Source organism: Leucoraja erinacea, chromosome 4 (genome assembly GCF_028641065.1).
Source record: "Leucoraja erinacea ecotype New England chromosome 4, Leri_hhj_1, whole genome shotgun sequence".
NCBI classification, from domain to species: Eukaryota; Metazoa; Chordata; class Chondrichthyes; order Rajiformes; family Rajidae; genus Leucoraja; species Leucoraja erinaceus.
In genome coordinates this window covers 29005228-29019766 of record NC_073380.1, presented here as the reverse complement: position 1 = coordinate 29019766, position 14539 = coordinate 29005228, and the positions used below count along the sequence as shown (strand labels likewise).

The following is a 14539-nucleotide window of genomic DNA, read 5'->3' as shown; positions in this document are numbered from 1 at the left end:
CCTTCGACAGGACGTGTAAACTGGCTTGGAAGAACTAGAAAGGAGTAGAAGATACACTCTGAGACTGTGGATAGAGGTGGAGAGATGATTCGAGAGTACTTCTCATCCAGTCCTGAAGAATCCATGTGTGTGCGTGAACAGCTTTTAACTTCTAACAGATGATCAGAACATACAACCTGGCCATTAACTCCAAGATGACCAAGGAGCTCATTGTAGACTTCAGAAAGTCTAGGGGCGGCACGCACACCCCCATCCACATTAACGGGACGGAGGTGGAACGTGTTTCCAGCTTCAGGTTCCTGGGGGTCAACATCTCCGATGACCTCTCTTGGACCCACAATACCTCAACTCTGGTCAAGAAGGCTCACCAGCGTCTTCCTGAGGAGACTGAAGAAGGTCCATCTGTCTCCTCAGATTCTGGTGAACTTCTACCGCTGCACCATCGAGAGCATCCTTACCAACTGTATCACAGTATGGTATGGCAACTGCTCTGTCTCCGACCGGAAAGCATTGCAGAGGGTGGTGAAAATTGCCCAACGCAACACCGGTTCCTCGCTCCCCTCCATTGAGTCTGTCCAAAGCAAGCGCTGTCTGCGGAGGGCGCTCAGCATCGTCAAGGACTGCTCTCACCCCAACCATGGACTGTTTACCCTCCTACCATCCGGGAGGCTCCTACCCGCCCCCCCCCCCCCTTCCACAAGGAAAAATAATAATTGCACTACTATGACTGTATGCACGTAATATATTTATTTATTGCTCATATTCTATGTCGCTCTTCTAGGGAGAAGTTAACTGCATTTCGTTGTTTCTGTACTGTACACTGCACAATGACAATAAAGTTTGAATGTGAATCTGATCAGATCAGAATGCCCCTTAGGATGTGCTTGTATTCAATTAGGCCACAGCTGCTCTGCATCTCCCTCTTCTGCTTCCTAATTCTTGATGCCCCCGTCAGTGGAAATCATAAACCTCCGCCCTCAGTTTCAATGCAACTCTAGGCCCTGAAACATGTGCCCTCCTGTGGCAAGTAAAGTGGCACATGATCATGGCAGTGTCAAAGCTTCAGGTAAATTCTCCGGCCTGAACTGCCCTGGTGTAAAATTCCACCCTGCATATAATATACCTATTAATACCTTTCATGGTGTATTGTGCGCTGCTTCATAGGATGATGAAAACAAATCCATTTAGTTTAGTTTAGTTTAGTTTAGAGATACAGCGCGTAAACAGGCCATTCGGCCCACCGAATCTGTGCTGGCTAACAATCCCCGTACACCAGCACTATCCTACACACTAGGGACAATTTACATTCTTTACTGAAGCCAATTAACCTACAAACCTGTCTGTCTTTGGAGCATGGGAGGAAACCAGAGCACCCAAAGAAAACCCTCGCAGTCACGGGGAAACCTGTCCAAACTCCATACAGACAGACCCATAGTCTGGATCAAACGCGATTCTCTGTAAGGCAGCAACTCTACCGCTGTGTCACTGTGCATTTCTCTGCAAAGAGTAAACATATGGCGCTGGTCGCATGGAGCTGTAATAATCCTATCACATCCACTCAATAAATTGCACATTGTATTTAAATAATAGGTTTGGACGTATAGGTACTCTCTCTGTTCAAGAAATTGGATCTTCGACTTCAGATAAGCAGGCCGTAAAAAAAGCAACATCTCCTGGGATTTCCACTGTACTGGATGTGAATAATTCCACCCTGGTTTTTGTCGGTGGCCTCTCCAAGAAAGTGAAGGTCAGTTATAATATGGAAGCTCTTCTAATTGTTTTTTCCTTCAACCTTCAATGCATGGTCCTTCATTTGTCCAAAAAAGAACCTCACGTTACCTTGGTACGTGTGATAAGAAAACGAACCGTTGAGGTGCACCATATTGCACCAGGTTGCATCACAGCTTGGTTTAGGAACAGCTCTGCCCAAGACCACAATAAATTGCAGAGTTACAGATGTTGCCCAGTCCATCACACAGACCAGATTCCCCACCATTGACTGACTGTCTACAAGTCATGCTGGCCCTGAAAAGCAGCCAACATAATCAAAGATGTCGCATCCCGGCCATTCCTCCTTCTCCCTGCTCCCATCAGGCAAAAGGTACAGAAGCTTGAAAACGCGCAGCATCAGAGTCAGGAACAGCTTTGTCCCATCTGTTATCAGGTTTCTGAACTGTTTTCCATAAGCTAAGTGCTGTCCGGTTCACCTCTACCCCATTGCAACCAGTGGACTGTGTCTAGGAAATTATTGCTCTACAATGCTGAGAACTATATTCTGTGCTCTGTATCTTTCCCCTTTGCTTTACCTAGTGTACATGAGTTTGACTTGATTATATTTTTGTATAGTATTATCTGATCTGATTGGAGAGCATGCGAAACACACGTACACGTCAGTACACGTGAGAGTAATGAACATAAACCTAAACCTTCTCTTGCATCCACTTCATTGCCTTACAATAACTCCATTCCATTTATGTGCAGAAAGCACCAGCGGTGAGAGTTACGCATTTTAAAGGATGTATGGGGGAGGCGTTTCTTGATGGAAAGTCTATCGGCTTGTGGAACTATCGAGAACGAGAAGGGAAATGCAGTGGGTGTTTTGCAAGGTAAAACTAATCGTTCTCCCAGCTTTTATAACCTTATCTTAATTTTTGTTTTAACAAATTTTGCTTTCCACAAAATTAGTTGATGAGACATGGGGGAATTAAATGTGTTTACTTGGGGGAATTGTTGCAACAGAACCAGTGGCCAAGGAAGTGTACTTTGTGGTGTCTAAGGATGCTTGAATCAACACCCGTTGTAAAAGTTACCATTTCTCGCACTGCTCACTCAATGGCTTTTTGCTTTGTGAGCTTGCCACAAAGAATTACTTGGCAATTATGTAGCAATGTCCAGGCTCTCATAACCCTCCAACCTTTCAAGCACTTTAACCTCAGCACAAAACTACTTTGCACTTTGTACGAAGATTGCATTAGGTGCGACTATGGTGTACACCAAGGGTGGGGAACCTGCGGCCTTCTAAACCATTAAGTGCGGCCTTTCGAATGAATCCAAATTTTGTAGAACAAATCCTTTTATTTTTTTTTAAGAAGGAACTGCAGAAGCTGGAAAATCGAAGGTAGACAAAAATGCTGGAGAAACTCAGCGGGTGAGGCAGCATCTATGGAGCGAAGGAAATAGGTGACGTTATGTGTCGAGACCCTTCTTCAGGTCTGAAGAAGGGTCTCGACCCAAAACGTCCCCTTTTTTCCTGCCTCACCCGCTGAGTTTCTCAAGCATTTTTGTCTACCTTTTATTTTTATTAATATGTTTTTGTTCGTTTTTTATTATTTTTATTTGAATCTTAAAATGAACGTATGAAGATTGAACAAATAATCCTCCCCGACTGACGGCCACAATCAAAACATTAGTAAGTCATGAGGGCTATTTTAACAAAATAATGTACATTTTGAAGTATATCTAATTGAAGTTTCTTGGATGCAGCCTTATTAGATTACAGCTAACTACAGAATAACATAACTTCATGGCATTCCAACATGAAAAGGTTCCCCATCCCTGGCGTACACTATCATGGTCTGGTTACCTCATATGACTGATCATTTACTGTATGTAGTTGCATTTAGTGCTGCAGCGAGTAAGAAGTTCATTGTTTTGGATCCAGTGCATGAGACAATTAAACATCCTTGAATTTTTGACTTGTGGCTCTTGATATTAGGTGAGCCGAGAGGGGGGGGGAGATTATTTGAGGATAAACATTGTGTGTCTTCTGCAGATCCCAAAATGAAGATATTGCCTTCCACTTTGACGGCAGTGGCTACTCAGCTGTTGATAAACTATTACGCTCCACATCAACTCAATTGGTGATGCACTTCAGCACATTCTCACCAAATGGCCTGCTCCTATACCTGACTTCAAATGGCACTGTAAGTGTGTTTGTGTCTGCTTAGATTACTTAATCGGTAGCTGTGCTCATTGGTGTACTTGTAAAGTTCAAAGTATCTGAAAAATAATTCCATTTATTTCCTCTACTAGCTATGAATTGTCAAAATATCAAACAACCATTGATTAATATAACACAGACAAACTTTTTGTATATTTTTATTACTACTGGAGAGACAGTTGATGGCACGGAAAAACGGGGTTAGCACCCCAGTCTGTGTCTTTCGTGAGAAAAGCACCCAATAAAGCTAATGAACCACCGTGGCCTAAAAATCCATCAGGCGAGAATTAAATGCTCGGAGAAGGAGAAAGAGGTGCAGCGCACAGGCCTTGAACCTGGTTAGACGCAGGAGGAGCCCGACCAGGACTCTCCCCACAGATTCAGTCCCTCCATGCACTAGAATCTCCCAACCCCTGCAGAGTAACTATTAAGAGGGCTGATCTGTGGGCGGTTGCTGCTGGGACTCAAGTCGCGGCCTGATCAACCCCGGCTGGGTCGCCTGGGTGAGGGTGTCTGATGTTGTGAGACCCGAAACACCCGGTGATCCCAGATCACATCACAGAGGATGCGTCCCAGCGCCTCCAGAAGATGTATATTTTTCACTCTTTAGGAGCAACTGCAGCGGCATCACTAGTTGAGCTGCTGCCTCAAAATCTCTCTGTATCGTTTTTAATCTTGGCCTCAGGTGCTGTCCATGTCAGCTTGCACATTCTCCCTGGATTTATGTGGGATTCCCCTGACTTGAAATTTCCTCCTCGTCCCAAAGACTTGCTGGTTGCTTAAGTGGCTGAAATTATTCTTTAGAAGTGTTAAGAAAAAAAATCAGAGGTGCTAATTGGTCAAGTGAGAGAAAATAACCTGAAGGGCTTGGCTAAAGGGAGATATGAGGAAGCATTGGCCCAAAGGGGTGCACTGCTGAGAGCTGGAATGCTCCTGAAGGGCCGAATAGTCACTTGTCTAATAGTAAGTGAATTAAACGTATTCCATCCCAGCCAGGTGAAGAAGCTTGATGTAATTTAACAGTTATTTTTCATGCTTGACCATACACTACTTAATTATTACGATAAACACAACACTGCACATTATTAGTAAAATAAATAGGACTTCAAAAGTTCATTTTTTATTTCCATTGTTGCCATAAAGCTTTTGAGAAGCTGGTTAAATGTTTTTTTTTAAATGCAGGAAAGATTGTTCTTAACATTTGACTTCTCTAAAAGGAGGGAGCAAAGAGCTCCTCATTCCAGGAAGGGTGGGGGAAGCTTCAGAGAGGGTACATGTGGTTTAATAGAATGCTGCCTGTATTAGGGATTAGTAGCTAAAAAGACAGGTTGGACAGACATATTATTTTTTATGGCATGCCAGAGGTTGAAGAGAGACCTGACAGGTGTATAAAGTTATGTAGACACAGATAGTCGAGACAATCAGAGCCTTTCCCCCAGACTAGAGGGCATAGCTTTATGGTGAGAGGGACAAAGTTTAAAGGAGACTAGACCAAGGGTTAGGGTTAGGACTCGCGGCTCGTGGAAAACAGTGCCCCTGCGCGTGGAAAATTCTGCGCAGCTGGCCGCAAGGAGCAGAGGCATTATGATGTCATCCAGCTCGCTTCAGCACGTTAACTTCAAAAAAGATCTCAGATTGGTGATCAATTTTAATAACAAATAATGAACCAAATTTTTCAGATGAGGTGGTTTTCGACATCATGAGGTAAATCTCTATCGGAGATATATGTTAAAAATGTCACCATTAGTGCGTTGGTTTTTCGAGAAGATGTGATTCACAAGCGAACAAACAAAAGATCAGATCAGAATTTTATAGGTATACTAGACTGTGGGACCCGTTGGGTCCCATGTTCACATGGAAGGGCTGGTCCCCCGATGCAATATTCCACCTTTCCACCAATTCCAAAATTGGTGGCCAGTAGAGGGGCTTTCTGGAGTACTGGTATGGGTTCTTGTGGTGGCAGCTCAGTCCCTCAAGCCTGATCTGCTGGCAGCTCACTCACAGCTGGTGGGCTGGCAGTTGACTCGTGACTATTCCTTGAAATTCCTTTTCAAGCAGGGTGCAAGGCCACTGAATTCAAGTGCAGTTTCCTACCACTTCAAGCAGGGTGCAAGGCCACTGAATTCAAGTGCAGTTTCATACCACTTCAAGCTGGATCCAAGGCCACCAAATTCAAGTGCAGTTTCATACCACTTTCAGCAGGGTGCAAGGCCACCAAATTCAAGTGCAGTTTCATACCACTTCAAGCTGGATCCAAGGCCACCAAATTCAAGTGCAGTTTCATTCCACTTCTAGCAGGGTGCAAGGCCACCAAATTCAGTGCAGTTTCATACCACTTCAAGCAGGATGCAATGCCGCCAAATTCGAGTGCAGTTTCATTCCACTTCTAGCAGGGTGCAAGGCCACCAAATTCAAGTGCAGTTTTATTCCATTTCAAGCAGGGTGCAAGGCCACCAAATTCAAATGCAGCTTCATACCATTTCATGCAGGGTGAAACCACCATAAAACCACACAAAACACCAAACTCACACTTCAGTAGACATTCAGTGTGTTCAGTTGATTCACAGCTCAGACAGAGTCGTGACCTCTCCCTCCCCCATCATGCAGAGACTGAGCCACACCCACACTTCCAGGTTTTATAACCCCTCCTCCCCCCACCGGAAAAGGTGTGGCTTTCATGAAGTGATTGACAGGAGAGAGATTCTCAACATTTTTAAAAAAACTAATAACACTTTTATTTTTCATTGATGGGAAGAATTCTCTGCACCTGCTCAGCAGAGGAGGACCGAGTAAGATGGCCAAAAATCACAGCCATAAGTGGTAGCGTTTTATCTAAAATCAATATAAAATGCAAACAGGAAGTAAGTGCATTTGCAGTAGTGCCTTTTAACTTCAAGCCAAAGCACCCAAGCCACCATTTGCAGTAAGTAGTGCCTTTCAACTTCATGCCACCATTTGCAGTAAGTAGTGCCTTTCAACTTCAAGCCAATGCACCCACACCACCATTTGCAGTAAGTAGTGCCTTTCAACTTCAAGCCAAAGCACCCAAGCCACCATTTGCAGAAAGTAGTGCCTTACAACTTCAAGCAACGCAACCAAGCCACCATTTGCAGCAAGTAATGCCTTTCAACTTCAAGCCAAAGCACCCAAGCCACCATTTGCAGTAAGTAGTGCCTTTCAACTTAAAACCGAAGTACCCAAGCCACCATTTGCAGTAAGTAGTGCCTTTCAACTTCAAGCCGAAGCTTGTAATGCCACCATTTGCAGTGCCTTTCAACTTCAAACCAAAGCTCCCAAGCCACCATTTGCAGTTAGTGCTTTCAACTTCAAGCCAAAGCACCCAAGCCACTATTTGCAGTAAGTAGTGCCATTCAACTTCAAGCCACAATTTGCAGTAAGTAATGCCTTTCAACTTCAAGCCAAAGCACCCAAATAACCATTTGCAGGCAGTGCCTTTTTACTTCAAACAAACCATATTTTCATTTTCAAACCACATTAAGGGGATTCACAGTTGTGTAGACATTTGTTCATTGTTATTCAGAGCTCAGAGAGACGTGACCCTTGGCTTCATCCATAATGAAGAGACTGTGAAGCACACCACTTCCTGGTTTTATAGTCCCTCCCCCTCCCTCCAGCAGGGGCAGCAGAGAGAATGGTGATTTTTTTTTAACATTAATATCTCTCTGATTTGTAATCGTTGGGAAAAATCCTCTGCTCCTTTAAGGTGGAGGGGGGTTTTGAGTGAGGTGGCCAAAAATGACGGCCCTAGGTGGCAGCGTTCTGTCGGAAATCGCAGCACAGTGGGCCAAAAGCTGTCAAGATCAGAGTTTTAGTAATATTTTAGTAATATATAGAAGATAGATGTGATCTTACACAGAGTGTTGGGCACCTGGAATCTGCTGCTAGTGGTGGCAGGTACTATAGTGGTGTTTAAGAGTCTTTTAGGCAGGCACATGGCCATGCAGGGAAATTAGAGATTTGGATCACGTGCAGAGAAAAAGTTTAGTTCAGCGTGAAGAAGGATCCCAACCCCAAATGTCACCCATCCAGAGATGCTGCCTGACTCGCTGACATACTCCTGGACATTGTGAGTATCTTTGGTATAAACCAGTATCTGCAGTTCTTGTTTTCTACATCTGGAGATTAGTTTACCTTGGCATCGTGTTCAGCACAGATGTTGTGGACTGAAGGGCCTGTTCCTGTGCTGTGTTCTGTGATATAATTATGTTCATAGCCAATATCTCCCACCCACCCCACCATCAAATATAAATCTGATTGCCTGAAAACGTCCCTGTTTTGTTATCATCTTATATCTCTGGCAAAATGCCCTATGGCAGGACAATTGCACGGTAACAGTTTGTCCTTGAAAGTCAGTCATCTCCAAGGAAGCTTTGACACCATCCCAGCATGAAACAGAACAGTCTATTTCTGACATGAGCACTCCTCAGCCACAAGAGTGTTATCCCGCTCTGAAATTCTGCTGTTGAAACCTGACTGATTTAAAGGAAGATTAAAGAGTACAGTTGTTTGCTAACAGACAAACATGAAACAAATCATCAATGCTGCATCACTGTGTGCCATCTCACTCTGGAGTGCAAGATCCTTATGCTGCTTTCATCATGAAGCCTGTATAGTATCACAGTGTTGGTTTAAGCATGGCCATTTATGATCCTCTATTAGAAGCCCATTCCATGTCAGTTCCCCGTCATTGGATATTCCCTTGCAATTGAAATCCCTCTCTGTAAAACATCAGAAAGATGAAACTTGCAAATCGATTTTTTATTTATTTTTTTTATTTTGAAACCAAACAGCTGCCCGAGGCTATATTTCCCTGATGGGTAAGTTCATTTTCTGAGAAGCTGAGAAGGTTTGTTCTCGGCAGAGTGAATAATCCGAATTGTGCCCTGTTTTATGATTTATTATCAGCTTCCTTTTCTGATCCTGCCATAAAAAGTAAATAAAACCACACAGTTTGTAACAGAAAAAAGGGCCAGAGCCACAGATCTATATCGTTGTCATCATTTTTTTCAATGGATAACATTCTCTGCTGCATCAGTACATGTGTTCAAGTCCCAGATCACTCTCTCAAGCACAGAGTTCTTGGCTGAGATATTAGTGCAGTGCAGGGGAATACACTGCAGTGTTGAAAAGGTTGCCTTTAAGAATGTAATAGAAACATAAGTAGGAGAAGACCTTACAACATCATTCAGTAAGATAGTGACCTCTCTCATCTTTGGCCTCAACCCCATTTTCTTACTCAGTACCTCCATTTTCAGAAGATTTATCCAGCAAAGTTTTAAATGTACTAAATGCATCGGCATTCACTACTTTCAAAGAAGAGCTAGTTTTATCTCAATTTATCTCGATTATCTAGAATCGTAGAGATCGGAATGTATTTGACCCATTGAGTCAATCTCGTCATTTACATTCCCCTGCTCCTTCCCCATGGTTCAGCAACTCATTCTCATGCCACATAAAACATAGAAAATAGGTGCAGGAGCCTGCACCGCCATTCAATATGATCATGACTGTTCATCCAACTCAGTATCCTGTACCTGACCTCTCCATAACCCCTGATCCCTTTAGCCACAAGGGCCACATCTATCTCCCTTTTAAATATAGCCAATGAAGTGGCCTCAACTACCTTCTGTGGCAGAGAATTCCAGAGATTCACCACTCTCTGTGTGAAAAATGTTTTTCTCATCTCGGTCCCTTATCCTTAAACTGTGGCCCCTTGTTCTGGACTTCCCCAACATCGGGAACAATCTTCCTGCATCTAGCCTGTCCAACCCCTTAAGAATATTGTAAGTTTCTATAAGATCCCCCCTCAATCTTCTAAATTCTAGCAAGTACAAGCCGAGTCTATCCAGTCTTTCTTCATATGAAAGTCCTGACATCCCAGGAATCAGTCTGGTGAACCTTCTCTGTACTCCCTCTATGGCAGGAATGTCTTTCCTCAGGCTTGGAGACCAAAACTGTACGCAATACTCCAGGTGTGGGCTCACCAAGTACAACTGTAAAACAATACAATTGTGGAATTCTCTGCAACAGAAGGCAGTGGAGGTCAATTCACTGGATGTATTGAAAATAGAGTTAGATATAGCTTTCAGGGCTCTCAAGGGATATGGGGAGAAAGCAGGAATGGGGTACTGATTTTGGATGATCAGCCATGATCATATTGAAAGACTCGAAGGGTCAAATGGCCTACCCTGCACCTAATTTTTTTCTATGTTTACACCACAGGAACAGACACTTGGCTACCGTGTCTGTGCCGAACATGATGTCAAGTTAAACTAATCCCTTCTGCCTGCACATGCTCCATATCCCTCCAGTCCTTGCTGATCCACGTGCCTATTAAAAACCCTCTTAAAAGCCACCATCATGTCTGCATCCATCACCACACCTAGGAATGTATTCCAGTCATCCACCACTATGTGTGAAAATAAAACGTGCTACACATCTCTTTTAAACTCTGGCCCTTTCACTTAAAGCTTTGCCCTCTAGTCTTGGACATTTCCACCCTGGGAGAAAGGTTCTGACTGTCTACCCTATCTATGCCTCTCATAATTTTATACCATTCCATCCGGCCTCCCCTCAACCTCTCAAGCTCATGAGAAAAGAATCCAGGTTTGCCCAACCTCTCTTTTTAACTTGTACCCTCTAATCCAGGCAGCATATATAAACTATTCTGCATCCTCTACAAAGCCTCCACATCCTTCCTGGAATGGGATGACCAAAACTGCGTGTCTTTCCAATTCCTTTTGAAGCCACTGCTGGATTCTGTTTCCACCTTCACCACAGGCAGTGAATTCCAGATCAGAACCACACTCTACATAAAGCTTTTCCTCACAGATTTCTCGAAACTTTTGTGCAACGTTTTAACTCTACGCCCTCAGTCATTAAATCATCCATGAGTGAAAACAGCTTTCTTATTCTGTCATTCCTATCTAAACCAGACATGATCCTTTATACACTCATCGAACTTCCTCTTGGATTTTTGGGTTGCAAGATGAAGAAGTTGTGTTTAATTCTTTTTCGCTGCTATTTGATTGCCATATTTCCCAAATGACAACAGTGAAAACACTTCACGAGCAATAACACATTTTGCAACTTCCCAGGGCTGTCAAAGGTACTATTCATGTGTTCGTCGTTCCGTTAACCAAATTCAGGTTCCAATAATAATGAAAATTGTTGACTGATGATTCACTGCTTTGCTATAAATATTGAGCTGATGCCCCTGCGATTGATTATCTTTTACCAGAGAGACTTCCTAGCTGTAGAGATGGCAGATGGGAAAGTACGGGTAACCTTTGACCTCGGTTCCGGAGTTCTGGCCCTCATGTCCAAGAAACGATACAACAACGGAACTTGGTTCAAAATTGCATTTCAACGTAACCGCAAACTTGGTAAGACTGCCAGGCAATGAGCCATTCCCCCATTCTTTCTCTTCATTGCAGGGTTGATTAACATTTGAAAGAATGTGCAATATGTGCAAGATATCCAGCCACGAACAACGTTATAACCGTTGTCAACTGATGGTCATATTTCCCAAGAGGGATCACTGCTATGTTGAGCACACCAGTGACTAGCTTCTGTTTTCACTTCTTGTTACATAGGGAGAAGTTGGTGCATGTTGAATACCACTTCCACTGCAATCAGAGGCGCCAACATAGATGTCTCCTGCCTTTCTCACTTGCTCCACCCATTCAAACTCCTCTCACCTGTATCCACCTATCACTTGCCAGGCTTAGTCTCACCTTGCCACCTCTCTCCCAGCTTTCCCCTCTCTACTACAATCAGTCTGAAGAAGGGTCCTGACCAGAAACGTCTCCTGTCTATTTCCTGCTCAGATCCTGCACGACCCGCTGTTTTGCTCCAGATGCCAGCATCTGCAGTTCCTTGTGTCTCCACAGACACAAACAAATATTACTAGAACTCGGTGAGTCAGGCAGCATCTGTGGGGGGAAATGGATAGCGACGCGAAGAAGGGTTCCAACCCAGAACGTTATCTGTCTATTTCCCTCCACAGAGGGATATGGGCCAAACGCAGGTAGGTGGGAATACTGTCGATGGTGCATGTTGGTTGGCATAGGCAGGTTTGGCTGAAGGCCCTGTTTCCGCACTGTATGACTCAATGAGATGCTGCTTGAATATTTGAATTCCTCCAACAGTTTGCTTTTTCTTCTTAAGATTCCCCCATCTGCAGTTTGGTGCATCTTCCTCTGGCACAAACATAGACCTTTTCTTTTGCTCAGTGGCATCTTGTCACCAGAAACGTTTCAAAAAAGTATCTCTATGAATTTTGTAGGTGTGTTGGCTGTCATGAACCCTTTTAATTCAACGGACCGAGAAACCATACAAGGAGAATCGCCTGGAACCGCTTCAGATCTCAATCGTGGGCATAAAGATCCAATATACATTGGTGGACTACCTCGTTCCAGAAGTTACAGGTATTTAATGTGTTAGCAGCCAAGATTGCTCTACCAATACAAGTCTCGCTGTATATAACAAGATATGGCACTGCAAACTTCCAGTAACTACAGCTTTGTTGTTTTGATCCTGTATCAAATGTAACTAACCTGGCTGCTTTACACTGTGGTTTAAGTTAATTCCAATTATATGGAAACCCATATCTCCAAATTCAGGAACAATTTCTGACCAGCTGTGATAAGGCAACTGACTCTCATCAGCTAGCAAGGATCCTCCCATCTACCATGTTGGACCTTTGAATCTTCTTTAATCTGACTTCAACATTATATATTCCCACTAAAAATTATACTCTTTAGCTTTTATCTTTGCACTGTGGGCGGCTTGATTGTACTCGTGCATAGTCTTTTTTGACTGGATAGCACGCAGACAAAAGCGTTTCGCTGTATTTCAGTACAGTTTGGGTTTCAATTAGCAAGCCTTCACCATCTTCTCTTAGTTAGTACCATCAGTTTCTGTCTGATCAGACTTTTTTGGTGTCCACACTCTAGTAGATATTCCCATTATCTGCTGCATCCAATTATCTTCTCTGCAATTTAGAATGTATCCCAGTTCTAAGTCTGATGAAAGGTCATGGACCTGAAATATTAACTTTGCATCTCTTTCCATAGATGCTGCCTAACTTACGAAATATCTCCAACAGTTTCTGTTATTATTTACGATTTACAATACTGCATTTTTACACTTTTTGATTAATGTTCGAGTTCTGGCATGATTACCTTCTCATTTTTATTCATATTAAAGATGTATAAAAGTCTGCAACAATATTTTTTATCCTGAACTTACTAAATCTCAACGATGGAAGAAGTGTTTCAACCATATTCATTTTTCAATATCATCTTATTGGGTGCAAGCTAGGAAAAATTCATCCAACTGTTCACCCCCCATAAACCATTTACAATCCATCCTCCTTCATTAGTGGAGCAATATTGTTTGCCTTGGTGATGAGCTTTCTGCACCATAAATAAAATTAACATGTTCAACCTCTTACCATAAAAATAGCAATAGCTTTAAATACTCAGCAGGTCAGACAGCATCTGTGGAGAGAGGAAATGTTAACATTTTGGGTCGCTGACCTTGGGAGGAGTAAAGAAAACCTTGAAATGCACCTTTTTTTGTCTTCTCCATCTCTGATCTGCTGCCTGACCTGCTGAATATATCCAGCACTTTCTGCTTTAATGTCCGATTTGCAGCATTTGCTGCATTTTATTTTTTCCCAATCGGCGCAGCGGTAGAGTTGTTGCCTTACAGCGCCAGAGACCCAGGTTTGATCCTGACCACGGGTTCTGTCTGTACGGGGTTTGTACGTACTCACTGTGACCTACATGTGTTTTCCCCAGGTATTCCGGTTTCCTCCCACACGCCAAAGATGTACCGGATTGTAGGTTAATTGTCATTGGTAAGCTGTAAATTGTCCCTATAGTGCTAGTGTACGGGTCAGCGCGGACTCAGTGGGCAGAAGTGCCTGTTTTCATGCCAAATCTCTAAACTAAACTGAACCAAACCATTGATATGTTAATCAACAGCACTGGAGTGAAGCTGTCACCAACTCGTGTTCTTAATTCAACTATTGGCTGTTTTGCAGGAAAGAAGTTCTCAGTAAATCATTTGTGGGCTGCCTAAAGAAGGTGGAGATTTACCGATCTACGTTTGACCTGCTGAGGAATTCCTTGGGTGTGAAGAGAGGTTGTTTGCTTGAGGTAAAACTGAAGTAGAATAAATAAAGAACTTTCCTCCAAAAAATCATAAGGACAAGATGTAAGCCATCAGGCCCCACAAGGCTACTTCAAGATCATGGCTGTTCTTCTCCACCTCATGCCACTTTTACTGTCCATATCTCCCCTGAGATCCTTTGATACACAATATCTATTGATTTCCAAGTTCAAATAACTCAGCCCGAGAAGATAGAGAATTACAAAGATTCACCAACATCTGATTTGAAATGTTTCCATGTACTTGCCCCAAATGCCACAAAGAAATCTTTCTTGTGTCTACCTGCCAAGCTCTGAAGAACAAGTTTAACTGAAATGACCTCTCATTCTACTTAAATGTCAAGAATAGTAGCCAAGTCTCTCTTCATTTGGTGATCCTGCCAGCCCAGGGACCTAGTGA

The 14539-nt window shown here is 43.1% G+C and overlaps 1 protein-coding gene across 1 annotated transcript in view; it reads left to right on the top strand.

The window, feature by feature from the left end:
• Nucleotides 1–14539, top strand: part of lama1 (laminin, alpha 1) — a 273548-nt gene that overhangs the window by 212691 nt on the left and 46318 nt on the right. Inside the window, exons 47-52 of the mRNA XM_055633912.1 lie at nt 1591–1747; nt 2482–2606; nt 3773–3923; nt 11202–11346; nt 12249–12390; nt 14013–14127. Of these exons, the coding sequence (XP_055489887.1) occupies nt 1591–1747; nt 2482–2606; nt 3773–3923; nt 11202–11346; nt 12249–12390; nt 14013–14127 (835 nt within the window). The remainder of the gene's footprint in view (nt 1–1590; nt 1748–2481; nt 2607–3772; nt 3924–11201; nt 11347–12248; nt 12391–14012; nt 14128–14539) is intronic.